Genomic DNA, 23,400 nt, shown 5'->3' with positions numbered 1-23,400 from the left:
ATTGTACTTATTATTGTCAAATCCATCAGCAAACAACATCAGAATCTCAAGCATGTCATTTTAATAAATTCTGAAACACATTTAAAGGAAGCTTTTCAAGAAAAAGACAGATTGCACATGTTTAAGTCCTTATTGCTATTGCCAATAATACAGTACATATTACAGTACATGATTGGTGTAATCTAGAGAAGAGGCCAGATACAGATTTATAAATGAGTTTGACATCCAACATAGAGATGAATTACAGCAGGGAATTTCACTTCAAGAAGGTTTCACATTTTTCAGTCATCAAATGTTCATTCACAATCCAAAAAAAGAGCACCATTATGATTCAGTAGTTTGCTTGGAAGCACCGTGGATCTCTGTTCTTGGCTCTTGGCTCAGTGTTTTTAATGCCTTTTTTTATTGTGACTTGTCAATGTCAACACAAGCCCCACCCGTAAATGTCAGAGAACACTCAATGCCCGACTTTAGTGATTTTGATCGTTTATATGGTCAAAGAGTCGAGAAGCAGGAAAGAGCATCATTAGAGCTTATTGTTTGTTTGTTTTGTTTTTTTTTTAAAAAGGCACAATTTGTAATCTGCATTCATTGATTAGACAGATCAATACAGGACCTAATACTAGATGACAAACTCATTAAAACTATAAAAGATATTTTCAATTCATCATCAGGTGAGAAAAACAAAAACACTGATTTTTTTATTTGTCAAACTTAGGCTCAAAATTATTATTATAAAAAGATCTTTATTATATTAAATTGTCACATTTACCTTCTGAACATAAGATATAATTACTATTTTAAATACATTACATTTTGCCTTTTTTTTTATGACATCTTCATTCTTAGTTATATTATATTTTATAAGTGTGAAATGTTGGAAAAATGAAAAGTTAGGAACCAAACAGATTCATATTGTTGGTTGTTGGATAAATCATCCAGTTCTAAGTCAAACAATTCACCTCTAAGTGTAATTTATATGGTGAAAAATACATTTTTAAGTTTTCATTTTAATTTTTAAGGCATTTTAAGTCACCGAGCGACGCTTCAAAAACATCGAAAGGTGTTGTGATTAAATAAATTGGACTTTACTTATAGCAGCAGACAATTAGAAAGATTATATGTATGATTGTCTTTCTATGTACGAAATTATTCTAATGTGATGGCAAGAAACAAGGATGTCTTAGTTAAAAGACAGAAAGCACTGAGGTAGAAATTAGTGTAAAAAAAAACAAAAAACATAAACATTTACATTTTAATTTAAACAAAGAAATAGCTTATATATTTAGTTTTTATACTGGTCCAGTATTTTATTATATAATGAAGCAAACATTCTTTCTAATACTTCATTTATTTATTTTTTCAATAATGAAACTGGAAGGAACCTGTTAATGTGAAGTACCTGAGATCTTCACTTTTCACATTTGAGAAGCTGGTACTGGAGTCTTTTGCATTTTTTATTATTTTAAAAATGGCTTAAAACAATTAATATACTGTAAAACTTGTTTACCGATTGATCAAGTGATGGCCTGAAACTAAAAAACGAACCGGAGTTCAGTTTAACTGGACTAAAAAGAACAGGTGCGAAAACACACTTACATAAAGTGGCTCAACATCCTGTAGCAGCTCAACTAACGTCAGTTCGGTGCAAATCGGTCTGTAGCTTTGAATAGTGTCGTTGCAGGGCTGATACTATGTGGGTTTCCAGCTGAGAGAGACATGATTTAAAGCTGGTTTGTTGATTGCTGAGTTTCTTTTGGCTTTTGGGTGATTTGTTTCTCTCAAATTCTTGAAAACACAGAGAACTCCCTCCCTCATCATGTTATTCTTTCATTTCTGTTTAGTCCGGTCTGATCCAGTCGGACTGAACCAAACGGAGAACACTCCCATCTCAGGTTAGAACCAGATGCTCTTTCCTGCTGTGATGCCCTTTGACCCTGAAGTAGTGAGCGGGACATTTTCCAGTGCAAAAATAAAATTGTGAGTGATTTCAATTTGACTTTGCTTCTTCTACTGATTTAGTTTCAAAGAAATACAGCAGGGTGGGACCGAGGCTACATCCACACAAATACATTTTAGTTGTAGTTTGAAAACACGTTTACTTCCTGATTGGGTCTCATCAGTCACGACATATCCTTCATCATGTGACACTTTTCTGGACAAAAACATTGATTTCCAATCTTAAACTCCTGGGCTACGTTCAGTAACAGATCAACCTCTTCGTCAGTTCAAGTAAAGAAACCTTCAGTCTTACGTTTCAACACTGCAGTTCCTCGTTTGTAGTTTTTTCTGCAACTAAGATACAAGCTGTAAAGTAGACAATCTACTGTTTTCAGGCGTGTTAGCATAGACGGGGATTACTTCTGGACTAAAACGCTTGTGTGGACGTAGCCTGAACCTGAGAAACGGGAACTACAACACTTGGAAATGTTGGAAATGTAAACTGGAATGTATGAGGACATTTCTGAGCTTTTACTAACCAGAATCAAGGTGTCACAATTTGGCTTCATGTTTTTAGCTTGTTAGCTAGCTAACCTAACATCATTGGCTTATAAACATCAAATAAGCAAAGCAGCTCTTGTTAAGGCACGAGTTTGTAATGTTTGTTTGTCACAGAGCTGCATGTGAACACTTTCCTTTTCCTTATTTCTACCTTTTGGTCCTATAACACTGAACAATTAAAATCTATAAAAAATTAACAATAAAAAACAAAAACGAATGTCCATAGAAACTGTTAAAATGTTGACATTCAGATGCTGCCAATAAGTGATAAATATATTTGTTAAACATGTAAGCTGAACACATGCAACAAAACAAAAAGATTTAAAAACAACACTGTCTACCAGGAACTTCAAGTTGAGGCAGTGTTTCTGGACGATACCTAAACTAAATAAGAATAAAGTGCAGTGAAGGCACAGAAAAAAAAAAAGCACAGACATTAATTGTGCAGAAAAAACCCGTACCACAAATAGCAGCGTTACTCGTAGACCGCAACTGGCCAGTTTCTGGGTTACAGCAGCTGAGAAGAAGGCGGTTCAAGAGATCATCTGCCTCAATCCCAGGGTCACCACAGCCAGCAACACACCAACAGACCCTGCAGAGAAAAGACAAATTACAACAGGTCACAATATTACCCATAATTCATTTCAGCCTCAGCTGTTCAGACTGATGTTAACGTCACATTCCAGTACTTGTTAGACGAAGCTGACGAAGATAGTTGAAGGTGTGTGAGGTAACAGCTGTGGAGCTACACTCAACATTTTTACATTTTGTCTCGTGGACGATTGACATTAATGTTGTTTCTCAGGAAACGCTTTGCTTGATTGGTAGAATGACGTTCTGTGAAGAAATGTAGCTCTAACGTTTCAGTCTTTCTACTTTGTTTTTCTTAGTGTTTATTCATTAAAACAGCAGGAACCTCAGTAATGAGTGAGGAGCACAAGATGACTGACAGCTGCCATCTTCACGTGAACAATCACATGTGAACGTTTCCCATCATCACCTTCTCTCTCACATGATGTCACTGTGACATAAACCCTCTCTCCCCCTTCATCACACATCTGCCTTTGACCCCTGATTAATAGTGACTTTGCAGGAAGTCTGAGGATCTTGATGATGAATGATTGTGTTTGTGTCACTGCTCACACACACCCTGATTTTCAGGAGCCATCTTGCCGGACACAGAGCGAGAGCATGGTTGGCCGCGGTAGTAGATCCTTTCCTCCTCAGTCTCACGCTTCGCCTGTAAATACAAGAGGTCAAATTAGACCTAAAACAAAAGACTTTCTTCTTACTGCTTTATTGTTTTTGTTGGACAAGTGTTGGACGGACGAGGTTTACAAAATATGATCACAAACTTATTACATTTGTATTTTTTTCTTAGGTTTTTGAACATTCTTCCTTCACTAACCACAGTTTCCTGACAGGAATTGAGACTGCTCGACAAGATCTGTCTTCCTGTTTGACATAGTGTTTACTAGCACTCTGACAGCCGTTTCTGCAATATCAGCTGCAGCAGTTAGCATGTTAGCATGTGTGGAGCCAAGAGTTCATTAACTAACTACCTTAGTTTTTGTGAGGTTGCAGGTTTTTAAAGCCTTGTTTAAGTTAGCCACCGTTAGCGCTGTGAACTGAAAGATTCACAGGTGTAGCAACAATCAGAGCTACACCTGAGGAATGGGTTTGGAAACAGTGATGAACAAATACAGTCAATGTTAATTTCAAAGTCAAAAAGTGGATGACATACATTGATCCAGGTTGTGGTTACATTCACATCGACGCACTGATTCAGCGTCATCAGTCCGTCTTTAATCTCCAGGCAGGGAGGCATGCACTTGTTCTCCTTACTGTTGAACGAGGCGATGTTCTGCGAGAACAGAAGAACAAACAAACAAAAATCACAGTCAATACATTTCACACAAAAATAAGTTCTTCTTAAGCTCAGAAGCCAGACAAATGGTACAGATTTGAATTCTGTGACCGTTTTATTGATTGTTTATTATATTCCTCAAAATCATGTTTTTTCTTTAAGAATTTAGCATTTTTAATTCTTGTAATATTACAACTTTATTCTTGTAATATTATGACATTTTTCTCAAGATAGTACTGCATTTTTGTAATATTTCAACTTTATTCTTGTAATATTTTTTTTCTAGAAATATGGTCTGGTAGTAATTTGGGTTTGTTTTGTTTTGGGTTTTTTTGCCTGTTCATGTGCACTTTTGGTTTGTCAAGCTGAATAAGAACATAAACATTTTACTGATTTTGGAATAGAGCTATTTGTATGAACATACTGACTGTCATTATGCATGCAGGGTTATTTGTTTTTTACCGTGCCATTCAGGCTACAGACGTGTTGACGTTGAGGGTCGAACTGGATTTTGGGGCTCTGGCAGCACAGGTAAACAGAGTTGCTCCACATCACCTCCGAGCTGCTCGTCACAGACCTCACTACAAAGCAGAAGAAGAAGGAAAAGAGGCACATGAGGCTGTGAATGTTAAACCCTGTAACTTCTGTCCCCTTCAGACTGCAGTGATATCCACTCTCAGGTCATTTTTCTCTCATGATCCAAAATCTGCTTTTAATCTTTTTCATCTCTTCAGTAATTGAACATGATGAGGGAAGACAACACCTGAGAGCCTCAGGTGAATAACTTTATTCCTCACTCTATTACAACAGTTAGTGTCACATGTCACATGTCACTGTGGGGATTTCTTCAGGCCCAATCTTATCAGTTTCCTCTTTCACACTGGAAACTACCTACAACAGGGAAAGCAGGGGGGAATCCCGCAGGCTTTCATTTTCTTTCATTTTCGATAGTAGCACCTTTATTACAACGATTATAATAACACCTTTATAATGTATAATTACATACTTATATTTAATGTTAACATTAACTTAAGGAATCCCGAACGCATAAATGTTAATACAGTTTTAATGGAGTTTGGTGTGTGTCAACAGTGATGACGACAGACAGCTGATGCTACAACATATATTAAAGACCAGGTAGCTAGCATAGCATAGCATAGCATAGCATAGCATAGCATAGCATACCTACCACACTCACCTAGTGTTATAACTTGGAGGCATTGAAAAATGTCCATTTTGTTTTGTTTTTCCTCAAAAGTAGCAGAAAGTGAAGAGAGGTGCGTCGCGATCTGCGCCCTGAACAAGCCGAGGGGGAGTGAAACAATCCGAACACGAGTGATGCGACATGCGGAAGTTTGGGACAAAGTTTAAATCCCGCCTCCGCGTGGGCGTCTACTTGCGTCTCCCAGTACTTATAAGCAGAAAAACACAGTCAGATAAAGTCACAAGTGCTGAGCCTTCTTCAATCCATCTGAAAATAATAATAACAATCATCATCATCATCATCATGTATCGAGACCATATATTTTTCACTCTGCTGACGTCACTGTGTAAGTATTACGGACCGTCAATCCTCAGCTTTTTCTGTGATTCATCTATAGGTCACAACTACATGACAGTTACTGTACTTTATGTTTTATTTTGTTTTTTAAAACAAGACCTGACTGTATATTAATGTGATTTAACAGTTTAACAGTATCATTACTCTCAAAGGTGAAGCTCAGGAAATGAAACCTTGTAATCTGAGCTGAACCCTCTTGTACAGAAGGTTTATACATAATAATCTTGGTTTTACATACATAATAATAAAAGAAAAACCTAATTAGTTGATTGTTGTATTCCTCAGGTGTGTGCCTCTCTGTGGAAGGTGCAGCCAGGATGGAAAGTATCATGGAGGTGAAGTCGGTGACTGGGGAAGACTGCACTCTGGAGTGCACGGCCGTTTACAAAGAAGGTGTGGACTACCGAGCAGTCAGGTGGTACAAGGTGAGAAAGAGTTTATTATAAGGGTTTTCATGAAGGCTGAAGCTCACATTAGGACAAAAAGAAACCGTGGCAGATCACTGCTGAAAAATTCTTATCTTATCTAACTGAAACGAAGAAGGAAGTGTGTTCATTGCTCATTGGCTGATTCAAATAAATACGTTGAGTGTTACTTTCTGTTTCCTGTCTCTCTCTAAAAAGAACAGTACAATTAATTACTAATATCTCATGGGTCTTCATCCATCAGTGGATGCACTGTTGCCATGGCACCCAGTGGTCATCACGTGTACCGATGTCATAATGTCATACTTAAGTCACATGACATTATGACATCTGTTGAAGTTGTAGTAATAGTAGCTAACTCTACTACTACTACTACTACTACTACTACAGTACTACTACAGTACTACTACAGTACTACTAACAGCAGTGACAGCAATAATATGATTATGTATTATTTAAAATACAACAATATCATTTCTAAATGACTTAATTAAGCAATACTTTGTTGTATTGATAAGGAGTGTTTGTACACAGTTACTGTCCAGTGTCAGATCATGTGATGGCAGTGAAGCCTGTGGTTCTGATCCGTTCCTCTGGCGTTGCAGGTCTTAGAGCCTACGTCGTCTCAGCTCAGCGGCCTCTTGACCAGAGACCTCCCCAACGGCACGACGAGATGGTACGCCGGCGTGGATCGAGAGGTGGAGCTGCTGGGCGAGTCCCGCAACATCCTCCTGCCCAATGTGACGTGTGGCGACAGCGGCTCGTACATATGTCACCTGGCAGCACCTGTGGGAGAGCAGAACAGGGAGGGGACGGTTGTCCTCACTGTGACAGGTAACAGCTCTAAGCTTCGCTTTGTGTCTCATGTTTGTAGACCTTACATCATTTCTCTCTCAGATTACTCCAGCAGGTTTTCCAAACTTTCCCAGCTGGTGGAGTTAATGATCCCCTTAGGTGTCAGTGACTTAAGTTTGAATCAGGGAACTTCCAGACTCAAGCTTCACCTGTAGGAAAACATGGGTGTCATCTATGTTGAGTAGATAGAAATAAAGCCCTCGTCTGGAATATATGAAGCTACAGTCAACAGCTGGTTATCTTAGTTACCTTTACTTAGTTTTTGCATTTGAAGATACAATCAGTGAGCTTTGGTTTTTAACGATTGGGTGTGCACCAAAATAACTGTCCTCCTTTGATAAGAAACAACATTTCTACACTAGAACAGCATCGCAGCTGTTTAGGAGATTGTGAAACGCTCCTCATGATCGTTTATCTAATCATTTAGTTTCCTGTTCAATCATTTTTTACTGTTCGACCTTTTCTCAGTGGATGTTTTTCCAGCCTTGAAAATTCACAAAAACTCCATTAACACTGAACAGCAGCGACTCTGTGTGTTAAAGTTCATTCAAGTTCAAATGTGACTTTTTTTCTTCTGTTTTTTCAGATTGTTCCACAGAAAAACAGATGACAGATACTTACTTGGTCATTTTTGCTTCAGCATTGCTGATGTTAGCACTTCTGATATTCCTCATAAGCTATGTGAGTAATGCTTACACATGCACACACACACATACACACACACACACACACACACACACACACTTCAATGCTTGAGAAACTGCATTTATGTAGTTTCATGTGACACCTGGTTTTACATGGATTCACTTAATCATCAGTTTGTTGCACATATCTCTCGAACCACAACACAAAACAGTTTTGTTTTCCATGTAGTGTGTGTGGAAGTAAGTCATGTGTCTAAGTGTGTTTTCTCATGTGTTCACCACAGGGTAGTCTGAGGAATGTTCTCAGAGACAGAAGCAGGCCCACAAAAAAAGACGTTTTATTGGACGCGCCGCTTAAACCGCTTGAAAAAAAGGACTTGATGTTGATCTACACTTTGGGTCCGAAATCATCCACAACGAAGCACATCTTTGTTTAAAGACAAAGTCGGTGTTTTAACTAGAAACAACTACCTGAAGATTCCTACTCTGAGATACAATTTGTCAAAGAGCATCCACGTTGCCTTATCCACGCAGTATATGTTACCTGATCTCAGTTGGTCCGAAGTATTGACGGTGGATTTCGGCATGAAAAATTTGGGGTAAAACATCCAGTATGAGCAGGAGGATCATCACCCTCAACTTTATCCTGAAAATGACCTCGTCAGCGGGAAAACCAAACTGTAAAAACAAGGCAACACAGAAGTCAGGTTTGGTTGCTTGGACACCGTCAATGACACTTTCTGTTTATTGATGCCTCAACTTCAAACTCCAACTAGAACCAACTTGTAGAAAACCATTCGGGAAGTAATAATAAAAAAAAAAACAAAGAAACGGACTGTTGGTTATCTGGAACTGGACTCCGTCACCGGCCCCGTCACTGCGAAGGAGGGGTGACCTCAGACTGTGGCTCCTCCTGTCCACATGTCGAAGTGTCCATGAGCGAGAAGCTGAACCCCACATTGCTCCCGATGGTCGGACCTGCGGTGGTGGTGGTGCAAACGGTCATCTGTGTGTGTGAGTGTGTGTGTGTGTGTGTGTGTGTGTGTGTGTGGTTAACTGATAAAGCAACTTATCCATACTTAAATGTAATGTATGCCCAAAATATTGAATTTCAGATATTGGGTTCAGTCATTTATTTACAAATGAAGTAAAAACACACAGTATATGTACAAATATGTGAAGAATTATCCATGAAACTTGTAGTTCCTACACTAAGTCTTGCACATACTAAGATTTATGTTTATATGTTAGGTAAATATATATCCATCCATCCAAGATAGACATGTCTGTCTTAAATTATGAGGAAAACTAGTAATTATGATGTTTTAATATAATATATTTAAATATATATCATTAACAAATATGGTCACAACATAAAATACCTTCACCTTAAAATACTGTGTGTACAAATACAAATTTTACTGTGTATTTCATATATGTAATGAACTTATATCTTCATATAGCCAGAGGATGTATATATGATTATAATAGACACATATGTCGTACAGTATATTACATTTACGTATGGATGCAACCATTTACTATATACATATGTTTGGCTGATTAACCAATCAGGGACAAAGGTTGAGAAAACTCTCTTCTCCTCCACATCTGTGCAAAACACCTTGTTTTTTAATCCTCAGATTTACCGTGTGATTTATGAATATGCTCCATGTGCACTTTAAAGTGAAAAAAGGACGTAATTAAAAGTATATTTTGACGGGACGAAATATTCATACAGGACTAAATGATCGTTGGTCGTAGTCTTACTCATAAATGTGACAAAATGATCTTAACTCCATCTTAAAAGCTCTCAACCACACCTGATGCCTTAGCGAGATCCACCAATCCGCAGAAGAATACTGTGAACTGTGGTTGAAAAGCGAGTAAGTTGACCTTTAGTTTGAGATGATTTCCTTCCAAAGCCAAGAATTAAATAGCGCACAAGACGGGTCAAATCTTTATGTGTGTCAGAGCAGTAACTAAATATTATAACTCAATATGTAGCAATAACGTAAATATAGTGAAACAAGAAACAGGTTTTTATTGTTTGTCAATTAAACAGAATTAAACTATTACTGAATATTTCTTACAGGAGTCTCATTTTAAGCTACTTTGTTTTTCTGCATCAGGACATTATATCAGTAGCTGTTGTGCTTTAGTGGTTTAAACTTTTGCTCAGTTACAGTTTCAGAGTCCGCTGATGAAGTTGTCAATGTTTTTTAGAGAAGTGAGTCTATTTTAGATTTGTGTATTATTTGGGGTTTTTTTTTGAATCGGGAAGATTATTTCTGAAAATCAGATTTAAACTGTATTTGTAGAAAGACTTGGCTTCAACTTCCCTTCACCCGATCACATATGAGACAAGTGTGGTGTATGAACATACTTTATTCTCATGTTGTTTACTCAGATCTGAAAACATCCCACATCACACGTGTTGGTGTTGGTGGAAATTTAAGACCTTTTAAAGGAGGAATTGAAAAGAGAAACATATGCAGACGCCTCTGCACGTGGGATGTTTGTATTTTATTTGATATTTAGTTCCACATGTGGGGAAATCCCAGACGGCCACATTGCCTTTGTCTGGACGCCCCTGTCTTTTGAAATAAGTGACTCATCTTAAGCCACTGAAAGTCTGTCTCTGATGTCGTGGGAATCTGCTTGTGGTGTCTGTGGACGTTGTGTGGTTCAGGTTGAGATGTGCATGTAGACTGTTGTGCTGTTGTAAGTGATGTAAATATGAATGATTTGAAGGCAAAGCAAGATCAGGGAATGACAATAAAAGTTTGTCTTTAAGACGAGAAAACTGTTGTTGTTTATTGTGAAGTAAAACAGAGGATGATGATGTGTCTCATTAGCTGGAGCTTTGTGTGTAATAATGTGAGTGAAATGACACATTTAAGGGGGGGGGGGTTTGACTTCAGTGTTTGACGTGAATAGTTTTTAGGTTTGAGTGTTTATCGTGAGAAATTGATTTCAAGTTGAAGAAAAGTGACTGATGTTGAGCTTTTGTGGTGATTTTCTGACGTCTTCCAGGTGCAGGACCCCCACCGGCCAAATCCAGATCATGCATTTGTAGTGGTTTGTTAATACTCAGAAATGTTTAACTGTAAATTAGTTTCCAACTTGTTCAGCCCAGTGTGATGCAACATAGAAGTAACATAATAAAACTTTAAAAACCTAAACACACAATCTGTATGTACAGTATATATAAATATAACATTAAAACTGAACCCTGCTCTCACTATCACACTGATCTGCTTATGGATAAACATGTTAAATAATAACTCATCAAAACACTACAAGAAGGAACCGTTATTACTTTAGAAACATCAGGGTTTACAAGCACCTTAAAATGATGATAATTTAAATATTACTGCACAGTACCTACAATGAACAATATTACAGACAACTTTATAATAGTGCTGCAGATCTCTTAGTGTAAACTGCTGAACAATGAAATGAACTCGACACCTTCAGTAACATGAGACAGAGCTGCAGCTGAATCTGTTCTTATATGTTACATACAGATATTAACCCAGTCTAACACACTGCTGCCAAGCTGTTACCTATAATACCTTTCTGTGACCTACATACATACACACACCTATTTTAATCACATGACTGCTTCAGAGTTCCCCTGAAATCCTCCGCACAAAGTGCAGGTTGTGGTATTAAGCCACAAGCACCTCTCTTAAACTGTCATGTTGCTTTGGGGATTTCCTCTTATCTCTCCTTATATTTTATTCATTTATTTTCTTTATCCTTCACAAAGGAACAAAGAACTTCATTATACAGGGAAACTGTCCATATGACTATAAACACTTTGCCTTGACTTGAGACTAAACTAACAATCTGTCTGATCAGCCAACAATAATAGTTTAGTTATTCTGCTCATGTCTAATTTAGAAACCTGAACTCCATCTAAAGTCTCGTTTTAGTTTCCGCTCAGCAAAAACAGGACGTCTTCCCAACAGTTCATGCAGAAAATACTTCAACAGTAAAAACGTAAACTGTAATTATAACAGAAATCGGCGGTTTTTCTTCTAGAACTGTGATGAATTGTCCCTTAAAATGTATTTACTCACTGTGTGTTGTGTCAATTAAGATTTTATGACAGCAATGTGTTGATTAAAAAGTTGACGTTTGTTAAACTGATTATATACAGTAGTAAAATGATATAATAATAGTAGAAAACACTATCTAGAATCCCAGAATACTATAAAGTGTTGACCATAAATAGTAAATCTTTAGGATTATAACTGTGTTTGTTTCTCTTGTACTCTCTTGTAGCACTTTAGACACTCCCTGTCTGTTATACACCCATGTACCAAATAAAAACTGGTTGTGATTTGAGATTTGTGTCCTGTCTTATCCTCTCAAACCTGGTTCATGGCATTTATGATCTCTGAAGTTTGGTGAGATACATTTGTCCTGATGTAAAATACCTGCAGGCTTTAAAGTGGTATTCTGGCAATTAAAGGTTTAATTTCATAAAGTTGTGGCCAGGGTTTATGTCACTTTCACCAAGTCTTCACGTCTTCTATGTGATATGAAAATATCACAAAGAAGGGAATTTCATACCTGTTTACTTGTAAAATGTGAAACCTACAAATGAAAACCAGTGGGGATGATTCATTCATTAAATATTAAACCATGAGGTTATGACACCAATGCTGTCAAACTCTATTTTGGAAATGCGATTGAACCACACACAGTGTTGTTGTTAGTGTTGGTCTGGTATTTTTGGTAAATTTACATCCTCTTCAAAAGGAGAAAGAGCTTAGTTAAGTTTCATTTCCTATAAACTACTTAAGAATAGTATACAATTGCAGTGGGGCTTTTTCAAAATAACACTTCCTGTAAAAGAGAGAAGTGGAAATATATAGATATACTAGGTATATATCTTTTCATTTAATCGTGTAATTATGTGATAGATGGCTTTCCTTTACCTTATAGCTTACCTATAGCTAAATCATATATCATATTATTTTCATATATATATATATATATTTGTTTTTACAAATTAAAGTTTTGTTTCTTAGTACTTTTGTTCTCAATTTGTTCTCTCCTCTCAAATGTCCAATTGTCCCTTGTTATTTTCTTCCAGTGGTCCTACATTTAAGCACCAGTAGGACAATGACAATGACTGTAAAGGGGAAGGGGCCCACTCGTGATTTCCACCGGTAACGTCAGCGCCGCGGAACGTCAGCGCCGCGGTCGCCGCAGCCAATCGCTGCCACTGTAATCAATATTAATATTTCAACCGGAAGCGCCGCGACGCGTCTCAGCAGCGGCTCACCGCGCCGCAGCGCTATCAATCCGTAGCAGTTCTATTTTTGACGCTCCCGTTGCTAAATCGCGTCAAGTCAACAGAGCAGATCGCACCAGACAGGAAGTCAGACACAGTATCAAAGTAAAACACTTCCGCCCCCTTTCAAAATAACTTCACATCAACATTACGTCATGAACTTTCCGCGCGGATGGTGAGTATAAAGTAGTTAAACTATTGGCAAGATGCTACAAATGTGATTCTAAAAACTTGACGTTAACAGAAACTACTGTTGAGTATCTGTAAACTGTTTAATTATTTATTAATATAGCACATTACCTATTTCTTAGACTGTCCTGATCAGTGCAAAGTCACTGAACATTTTTAATGACTTTATAAAATATTCGTTTTCTTTAGAAGTACTTGACTGTATAACTTTTAAGCTTTTGTACTTGTAACCATTTGTTTTTATTTTAAACTTTCTGGAAAGAGGAAATACACAGAAGAGATTTCACACAGCAGTGTTATTAAAGGCGGCAGTTCACACTACATTTTGTGAGGCAGCAGGCTAATTTTTAAATGTTTTATTTACAATGAATAATGCCACCTTTAGAATAATAGAACAATAAATATGCAATGAAAATGATAAAAAAAAATAAAAAAAAACAAGATCTGACATCTATTTCAGGTTCAGGTTCAGTTCAGGTTCATTTATTTAGCAGGAAAAAAAGCGTATAATGCTGCGCAAGGAGATAACGAAGTCCTAGACGGACTTCTACTAGGTTCCACCCCTGTCATAAGCAGACAACATACATGAGCTAAACAAAAACAGAAGACAAAAGATCAAATTTACAAATATATACATTTTTCACGCCTTTTAAAAAAGCTTTTAAACCATCCTGTCCTGCCAGGACACACTGCCTTGTGGGGAGTTGAAATAGGTGGAGAAGATCTCCCTCACATGACAGGCCTCTCTGTTTCCTCCCGCTTAGGCTGCATCTGTACAGGGCCCAGAGGTTTGTTTAATACCTTTGGTAAATCATTTCATATCTTCATATCAAATCGTACACTTCAATCCGTGTATCTTACTTTTAAAAACCGTTCCGGTGACGACTAATGCATCATCCGGTTGTCGTGGCCGAGTGGTTAAGGCGATGGACTAGAAATCCATTGGGGTCTCCCCGCGCAGGTTCGAATCCTGCCGACAACGGTCCTTTTTTTGGTTGTTTTCTACTCTAATGTTTAAAACTACATATGGTATACGTTTATTTTGACCAAAGCTTGTATGATAGTGATGTTGTTTTGCTTTTCGGTTAACTACCTACTGCGCTAGAGTGAGGTGCGATGGAATCAACAGATAACAGTACTTCCTGTCTTATTTTCAAAATAAATAGATAAAAGGCAGAGATGAAAGAAATATTCAAATTTAAAGTTTAAGTGGCACAACCAGAATGATTGGAGACAGAAATGAGCTAAAATGTATTAGGATTGGTAGTTTAATCAATATCCTGCTACTGCGTCATATTTTATAGATGTAGAAAATAAACAGCAGGGGAAACCAGCATAATTTTTCATTTACATTATAGGCTCGCTTATAAAATCTTATCTTAAAGCCAAAAAGACATATTAGATATTCTTTCAGATTAAATGTATGCTTAGTCCGTGTAACACAGTTCCAGAAGAGGGCGATAATCATCAGGCTTTAAAAATGTAAATGGCAGCGACATTTATTTTGAAGGCAGGTTAGGTCCATTTCCTCTATGTTCTTGTCACTTAGCAACGACGAACGCTCTGAGCTTCCTGGCGGCTAGCCTGTGTGCTAGCAGGGCTAGAGAGGTTAGCCCCCAGAGCTAGCAGGACAGAAAGAAAACACAGACATGCATGATGATGATGATCTGGATGAACTATTGGACGAAGTTGAAAAAAAGTTTTGTCGCAACGTTTCTGTTGCGTCCACAGCTCGCGGGGAGCCACGCGAGGCAGGAAAATGCGGGAAAGAGACCGATGGACAGAAAAAACACAAGTAAACAAAGCTAGTTTGGCTAGCTACAAGCTAACAGTTCAGCGGTGCAATGAAGCTGTACGCGTCTGACTGTCCCTGTGTTGATAATATCTAATGAGCCATTTGTTCTAGGCCTTAAATGGCTCAGCAGCTGCTTGAAAATATAGTGTCAGATGAATATTAAGGGGTGGCTAGATTTATTTTTTTCGATATATAGAAATTTGTAGCTATAAGAGTTTGTAGTGATTTTAGCGTTTTTCTAAATGCCTATCTGTCACAATGTAGTCGCTTCTCAGTGCACCCAGTATCTTATGGGAAAATATCAGTAGCTATAGCAGAAGACAGCTAGTTATTTAGAAACCCTCTATGTTTTATTTATTATTTACATGAAGCTTCAAACCACAAGGACCACAAACATGGAAAAATCCAGAATCCTTTATTCATATTTTTAACTAAAAGTAATCTACATTTCAAGTTTATGATAATCCTATACAATATACAGCATATGGAAGACAAGAAAATATACTGTTTGCCCAAACCATTGATGACTCATAAACATAGAGGTTTACTGTCAGAAGTATTTATTGATATTTACTGATATTTGTTAACAATGAAAAAACAGTTAATCATGTTTTTGTTGCCTTTGATTTAGTGCCACAAAACCTAGAGAACCGATAAGCAGCATCACTGAGGATATTGACGCCCTTCTGGAGGAACTGCTGGAGGAAGACAACATAGATTCCCCTCAATCAAAGGTAAACATGTACCTGTGACAAGGTACAAGGACATAATTTGAAGAATTATTAGTATGAAAGTACTCATCTGGTAAAACATGGCCTAACAATAGTTATCAATGCCCTACCTGGATGTTTATACATATTTTAATGTTGTACTTGATATAATTACTTCAAAATATATTGTTTCCTTTTCTGCCTCCAGCAACAAATTTTATATTTCTTCTTTTCCTTTAGGTATTAAAAATATGATTGAGAATAAAATCTTTTTTTCAAGCGATAACTGGCCATTCAATAGAGCGCATACCTCCGCCAAGACCAAGCAATCCTACACGTCTAGCTGTTATAATAGAAAAGGAAAAGGAAAAAAGAAGTATGATAACATGCTTTGGATTCATCATTATTTTCCACCAGATCTGGATTATTATCTTGATCTGCACCAGATTGTACAAAATCATATATCTCACCACCATAATTGTGTCTAATTTTTCAGATCAAGATCCAAACACTATTTGATGACTTATTGATGAAAATGTTGAAAAATGTTAAGGGAAGTGATAAAAAAAAAAAAAAATCCTCCCTTTAATCTGATCTGTCCCAAAATTTAGTGGGTTCCTCCCTGGCCCATGCCCCACCCCTCCACCAAATTGGGTGAAAATCGGTTCACTACTTTTTGCGTAATCCTGCTGGCAAACAAACAAACACTGGTGAAAATATAGAAGACAATGTTGTACTTTTGCAGATCACATGAGAAAATGAACCTATTTACTTTTCACCTATTCCTCTTCTGCCAAACATTATTATCATGCAGCTGCCGCTCCTCCACGTCTGTACCTGTGTTATTAAAAACAAATTAGAACCATAGACGACACCTGGGCTTGTAAAAGTGCCTAAATCCATCTGAATGTTGTATTAGGATGTAGACGTAAGAGGCGTGGTGACAAAGATGTGGTAACATCAGGTATAAATTAATTAAAATATAATGTAAGAATGTGCTTTTCAAACTTGGAGACTGTAATCTGCTCCTTTACCTTTTATTTCAGAGTGATCAGTTTCCTAAAGGACCACAAGTGGAGAAGAAGCCATCATCTCAGTTTGGAGGCAGGAAGTAGGTCAAGTAGTTGATTCTGAATTGAAAAAAGATGCAGGTGTGAAGAAAAATTACAGGGTATAAGCAGAGGGAGAAATGCACTCAGTCATTTTGAAAGCGTCGTTGTAGTTTTGTGAAGAAATCAAGCCAGTTGCAATATTGTTTGATGCTCAGCCAAATAAATGGTATTTTTAAAGTACTTTGTGTTCAGGGAAAAAATAAAAGTTTCATGCTCACACTGTAGAATCTAGACCAGCAAATAAAAGAGGCACATCTGTTCAATATGTACATGTGATAATAGGAGCAATGTCTTAAATGTGTAATATTTCCCAGTTTCTGCAATGAAAAAGGACAGTTTCTTTTTTTTCTTTTGATTCTTTTGATTCTCTTAAATTTGGATGCTGTGTCCATGTGTGTCTGGACATGTTCTGCACTGTTTGTTCTGCTTCCAGGTGCTGTCCTGTGTTCGTTGGCGGCAGCTCTGTTGCAAATGGTGTTGGAACAGCCACATCCAAGAGGTGCGAGAAAAATAATGTCATGCTGCGAAGCGTCTGTCCTGTCCTGCCTGTTAATAATGATACAGGAAGCTGGTATAGATTGTTTTTCAGTCATATAAGTGATCCCAGAAGTTCAGCATACTATTAAAGAAGAGTTCTGCAAACAATAACCAGCGCTGTTTACCAACAGGTCATGTGACCAGCTGAGGTGTATATCCTGTGACTTCAGGGTGCTGATGTTTGATGACTGTGAGTGGGACCCGTCCTGTGATTACCTGTTCCTCAGGTGAGTCTGCAGGCTTGCTGCAGTGTTATTCTCACATCAGAACACATGCAGACAAAAAATACAAGACATGTCGAGACGAAGAGACTCCACTCTGCTGGGTGGTTGGTAGGTAATGCAGGTCAGTCAAATGCGTGCAAGCATTCACTCCTGCTGGAGAACTTCCTGACGTGAACTCTGTACTTGTTACTGTTTGCCTCACATTTGTCAAATCAACAACATAAACAAACTGACAAGGTAATAACTTTCCAGAGTTGTAAAATACTGTTTTATAGTGTCATAAATCTGCGCAGAGTTCCAGTGTCTGATCAGGAATTTCCTGAATCATATTTCATTGTCTCATTCGTGCTTTAAATTAGATAGATAGATAGATAGATAGATAGATAGATAGGTAGGTAGGTAGGTAGGTAGGTAGGTAGGTAGGTAGGTAGGTAGGTAGGTAGGTAGGTAGGTAGGTAGGTAGGTAGGTAGGTAGGTAGGTAGGTAGGTAGGTAGGTAGGTAGTTTGGGTTGTGAGTTAGAAGAAATCAGTGAAATCTGTATATGAGAGACATTTTTCAGAAATGGTTGTTTTTGGATGTTGTGTTCAGTTTGGTTAGAGGGTGGCAGTATTGAGGTGTGAAGTTTCTTCACACTGTTACAGCGGCCCAGGCTGAAAGTAACTGGACAGATGAAGTCAAACAAAATCATCATATTTTTATATTTTTGGGAAAATCCTTCACAGTCAATCACGGCCTGAAGGCTTCAACACACAGACACATCAGCAGACTGTCTGTATCTTCCCTGGCGACGCTCTCTCAGGGCTTCGCTGCAGCCTCCTTCAGCTCTTGCTTGTTTGGAGTCTCTCTGTCTTTAGTCTGGATTTTCAACTCAGTCAGACTGAGATCAGGTGATTGACTCGGCCAGTTGAGGATAGTCCACCCCTTTAACCTGAAAAGCTCTTTGATTTCTGTAGGATCGTTGCTCAATGATGAAATGTCGTCCTCTGAGTTTTGATGAATTTGGCTTCTCTACACAGCTGCGTTCATCTCCACAATCTCCATCCTTTTGACAGAGGCTGATTTTTGTTGCATCAGTCCACAGACCTTTGTTTGAGAGCTCTGCTGGTTTCTTTTTGTGTGTTTTTGTAACCTGGTTTCTGCCTGTTTTTGAGGTTAACCAGGGGGTTTTCATCTGGTGGTGAATCTGAGGTTCTGAGGTTCTGCTTCTGAAGTCTTTATTTGATCGCATAAACATGAGGAAACACCTCCGCCTACAGTTTTTATGACTGCTGTACAATCATAAAGGGGATTTTTTTCTTCACTGTGCAAATGATGTTTCCGCTCATCGAGGAGACGTGTGCTCCCTGCTCTAGCTGGTCGTTTGCCTTGTTCTCCTGTGAAAGTCCCCAACTGTTGATTTTGACAAACCAGCGACCTTTCACATCCCTCTGATAGATTTTTGAGCTTCTTTATTATCTTCTGTACTTGCACGGCCCCATCTTTACTCCTCATATTGACAGACAACTCCACCTCAATATAAATGAAAAGCTCTGAACCATGTGTGAACTCACATTGAAAAGACACACAGCCGCCCAGGAGACATTTAGTGTCTCTGTTAGTGTTTTGTCGCTCATATGTAGTATCCATTATTTTTATTTCAAACTGAATGTGCTGCAGCTCAGAGCCAGGAGAACAGAAAATGTAAATATGTAACTGTCTTATACTTAAAGTCTGGACTGTGTTTCTCCACTTCACATCCACTGAAACACAGAATCTAAAATAAGTGCTGAGGCGTAGAAACATATATTTAAAGTCTGCCATTTAGAAAACTACAAAATCATGATTAAAAAAATCAAATTTGTTTAAGCTTTGTTATAAAACCCCACAAGACCATTTCAAACTCGAACGCAAATCAAATAACAAAAGTCTTTTGTTCACTTTCAGGTGTGTAATTTTTGTCTCCCACATTCCTGAAAAACCACTTTACTTTGTTTTCTCCAGTGGGAACAATTCAGCATCTGCAGATCAACTTGACTCGAATACAAACAAGCAGAGACATTGTGTAAACCCAGCTAAAACACACAAGCAGAGAGAACAGGTACGACGCTCTGATTCACTTTCCCCAGTGAGTAACATGTTTCCTATTCAGTATAAAATAAATATAGACACGTACTCCCATCTTTGTTGCTCAGCAGCAGTCATCACCTATCAGTCACACATCAGGTGATGAACACGGCAACTGTCAATCAAACAGTGTGGGCAGGACAGCGACGTCTTCCTATAGATTTTTCTCTTGACAGCGCTCACACACAGGTTTGAGTTTCTGTAGGTCGTTTGCACAGCTGGTGGTTAAACTGCGGTTAATTTGGCAGATACTGCGATTGTAATACGAGTCACAATTTCAGTTGGAGTGGTCATTTTTGCTTTTTTTTTTCTTTTTATTTCAAAATATGAAACTGAACATAATGTGACTGACAGAATATGATGAGTTGGCCGGGGCGTCTCTGTAGCACCACAGTGCTTCATTTTCGGTCTGTTGTGACACATTTTACCTTTTTAAAAAATTTGCAGCTCCTGCGATTTGGATATTGCAGTTTCTCAGGAAATAATATTCTGATCTCCATGTAATAAATCAGACAAAGTTCTGGTGTTGAGATCTGTGAGTTTGTACCATTTGGTGCAGATCCACATGATCATCCGGATCTGGCAGACGTGTGTAAGTTTGTTTGGCGTTGGCGGAGGTCTGCGCTCTTCTAGCTCCAAACTGGAGGCATGAAGCTCTTCTGTTGCAGCGAGAGGAGCTGAGAGAGTTTTAGAGAACAGATTAAGTGGATAACAGCCGTTGTTGTGTTGGAGTGAATCAATTGAATGTATCAGTCACTTGAAATCACTTCATTCACAATGGAAAATGAAGACACTGAAATCCTGTTTGATACCTTTCCGTGAGCTGTTAAAGAAATAATTGATTCATTTAATTTGTCTCTTAATCCTGCTGCCAAGATAAAACACTGAGTTTTTCTACCTTGTTTTTATCCATTTTGACTTTGGTGACACAGTGTCGTTTGTTACGGTAACAGTGACGGAGAGGCCACAGGGGGAAACACAGAGAAAAACTGGGGTGATGGAGGTGGAGGTGAGCGTGGGTGTATTTTATTAATCGCTCACTTCCTGCTTGTCAACACGTCTGCTGATAATACACCATGAGACAGTTGCAAGCCGAGGGTGGAGATGGAACTGGAGATATTGTCTTTTTTATTCCATATATCCTTATTCCTTGTTCCTACCTTACCCAAAATGCAACTCATCCGCTCTCAGTTGAGTGGGTGTTCTTATACTAGTAGCAGCTAATGCATCTTGCAGCCTGCAGCAGAGATGAGGGCGGGGGTGCAGATCTTTTTTACTTTTCAAACTGTCCTCAGGACGTTGGAAATGCTCCTCCTCTTCCTTTTTAAAAACGATTGAAGACAGAAGTTTGTCTTCTTAAAGCACGGCTGCGAAGCGTCAGCAGTGAACGCGTCTAAACGAGCTGGTTCAATATGAGAAGCACGAACAGTCTGCAAAATAAATAGAAGCTACACGATCCAGGGGAGGAAATCACTTTAAAAATAAAGTTGTAATGCATCTCTAAAAATGAAATGTTGCCCCAGAAAAGTCATATACAGGTACGTGTGCCTGTCGATATATAAACATACATATGCAGCTGTGCTATGATTTAATATCACAGGTTTATGGTCGAGCCTTTATGGTTACGCCTCACTTCAATGAAATTTCAGCATTACTCTGTACTTTTTCCCAAAGTGAGCAATGTTCTTTCAGCCAGACGTTGTGGACTTCAGAGCACTCAGAAACACTCAGGAACACTCAGTTTGATGAGTTTGGCCTTTGTGTCTTCACATCAGTGTTAGCGTCTGAAAAGCTTCAGTCCTCCAGCGGCGGAGCTTTGACCAGCCAGCTGCAGAAAGGTGAAGCAGGTTTATAAGAGCAGATAGATGACGGGTGAGATGTGTGTTTGCTGGCACAGTCCAGTTCTTCTCTCTAATGACTCACATATACAGTATACAGCCTGTAGCAACCCAACACTTGATATAAGGCAGATAAAGCCATGTGTTAAGATCATATTGCCTGCAAGCTTTTCAGAATAACAAACACCCAAAATATATAATGTGCTTGTGTTTCTCCGTCTGCGCAGGAACAACATGCCGGACCGTCAGAAGCTCAGAGCCAGGCTGAAGAAGAGGAGAGGTTTCCGGGCGTACGGCTGCCAGTGCAGCTGGTTCTCCTCCTCGGAGCCGACGGACCTCAGGGACCAGGCTCAGCTCAGATGGGTCTGTGGGAAGCACCAGGACTGACGTCGACTCCTCGCTGCTGCAGAACGCTTGTTAAAAACCTACAATCGTTCCGGATCACAGGCCAAAACAGGGACGTTACAGACAGGAAAAACCTCCTCTGCTTTATCTTCTCTCTCTGTCTCTTCAGCTGGTTCCTGTCTTGAACTGTCTGCAGTGAATCTGCCCCAGTTCATGAACCTGACGTCGCTTCAACACGGAGGTACGCACTGAAAACACCCGAAAACATCTCTGAAAAAGACTCAAATATCAAAGCACTTTGTCTAATTGATTTAAGAAATGCTTTCTGTTCTAACCATGGCAACAGCTCTAAACAAGGAGGACTATAATCACTCGGACGTCTTTATTCACTGCTCTATGAAGAATTTCAGCTTTTTAAATGTAAAAATCTACAATAATGTCGATATAATATGGAAATTTGTACAAACTCTTAAATTAAAACAGATCAAATCAGCCCTGTTTTGTATCTAAAGGTGAAATGCTCTGCGCAAAGTCAAATCCTGGTTGATTTAGTGACGTTGCATTTCTAATTTCTTATTTCAGGAGTCATTTATGGTGTATTTTATCGACTACTAACACATTATCATGTGTAGCAAACAGTCCTGCTGTTCAACAGGGCGTTAATCACCTGGACTCCCCCGGTGCTGCTGACAACAGTCCCATTACTGTGTTTTGATGTTGTGATTTGTCAGATGTGCAGTTTTCTGCCCCGTTGATCTTCAGTAGCAGCTTCTGCGGCGCTGACGGTCTGATGTGAGCTGATGTGATCTCACTCAGCCCACTCTGAAGTCAGGCCACAGTGGAGTGAGATTAAAGCCTGCTGCTCAGATACAAACACAAGGACGCGTGGAGTCGGAGCAGCTGTGTAATTGTTCAGTAAGTGATGAGTGGGAGAGAGAGCTGAGGGTCAGTGATGCTGCGGTCGACCGAAGAACCTCACAAATCACTTGGTGGTGATTTTCATCTTGTTTTTATTCCAGCTGGTGGTTTTCAAACACTGAGCTGAAGCGAAGCTTTGAGGAAACTGCTGATCTTCAGAGTTGATGAAAGGATTTTAAAACTTAATGGATCATTTCATGAACTCACAGGCTAATAAGACCAGGTCAAAACCTAGTACATGCCTGTGGTCAAATCCTGATTTTATAATCTGTCAAAATCACCAAGCACATAAATTGTGTTTTAGTGCTTCAACTAGTAAAATGATGAATTATTTAGTGTCCAAGGAAACGTCTTCACACTTTTTTTGTCCTACCAACAGTTTAAAACACAAAGATATAGAACAGCAAAAGGCTGAAAGCCCTATATACAACGATTAATCCATTATCAAAACACTTGTGTATTA

General features: G+C 38.6%; 3 protein-coding genes and 1 non-coding gene across 5 annotated transcripts; 3 read left to right on the top strand and 1 right to left on the bottom strand.

Moving 5' to 3' along the window:
* Positions 1-41: 41 nt before the first annotated feature.
* Positions 42-5,781, bottom strand: LOC147817564 (uncharacterized). The gene is made up of 5 exons (XM_087170269.1): positions 5,568-5,781; positions 4,832-4,950; positions 4,247-4,366; positions 3,652-3,742; positions 42-3,094 (listed from the first exon to the last, which is right to left on the bottom strand). The coding sequence occupies exons 1-5, from the start codon at positions 5,602-5,604 to the stop codon at positions 3,036-3,038; spliced, it is 426 nt and encodes a 141-aa protein (XP_087026395.1). The 5' UTR covers positions 5,605-5,781; the 3' UTR covers positions 42-3,035.
* cd83 (CD83 molecule) lies at positions 5,772-10,660 on the top strand. Its single transcript, XM_023393628.2, has 5 exons — positions 5,772-5,919; positions 6,216-6,355; positions 6,961-7,189; positions 7,797-7,891; positions 8,139-10,660. Exons 1-5 carry the CDS (start codon positions 5,877-5,879, stop codon positions 8,289-8,291), a joined length of 660 nt encoding a protein of 219 aa, XP_023249396.1. The 5' UTR covers positions 5,772-5,876; the 3' UTR covers positions 8,292-10,660.
* Positions 10,661-14,254: 3,594 nt separating this feature from the next.
* On the top strand, positions 14,255-14,336 carry trnas-aga (transfer RNA serine (anticodon AGA)). Its single transcript has one exon. It is a non-coding gene; the product is annotated as a tRNA-Ser (tRNA).
* Positions 14,337-14,930: 594 nt separating this feature from the next.
* On the top strand, positions 14,931-22,511 carry cfap418 (cilia and flagella associated protein 418). 2 transcript variants are annotated; one of them, XM_023393638.2, is made up of 7 exons: positions 14,931-15,149; positions 15,781-15,883; positions 16,906-16,970; positions 17,405-17,470; positions 17,640-17,735; positions 19,714-19,810; positions 21,902-22,511. In XM_023393638.2, the coding sequence occupies exons 1-7, from the start codon at positions 15,004-15,006 to the stop codon at positions 22,202-22,204; spliced, it is 876 nt and encodes a 291-aa protein (XP_023249406.1). In that variant the 5' UTR covers positions 14,931-15,003; the 3' UTR covers positions 22,205-22,511. The 2 variants fall into 2 exon arrangements, with proteins under 2 accessions (XP_023249406.1, XP_023249407.1); XM_023393639.2 differs by lacking the exon at positions 19,714-19,810 and having other exon boundaries at positions 14,934-15,149; positions 21,902-22,206.
* The last annotated feature ends 889 nt before the right edge of the window (positions 22,512-23,400 follow it).

This window comes from Seriola lalandi, unplaced genomic scaffold (assembly GCF_002814215.2).
Source record: "Seriola lalandi dorsalis isolate HSWRI2012SDOR001 ecotype SW California unplaced genomic scaffold, Sedor1 jcf7180002054941, whole genome shotgun sequence".
Taxonomy (NCBI): domain Eukaryota; kingdom Metazoa; phylum Chordata; class Actinopteri; order Carangiformes; family Carangidae; genus Seriola; species Seriola lalandi.
Note: the sequence above shows the minus strand (reverse complement) of the source record. Positions and strands in the feature narration are given on the sequence as shown.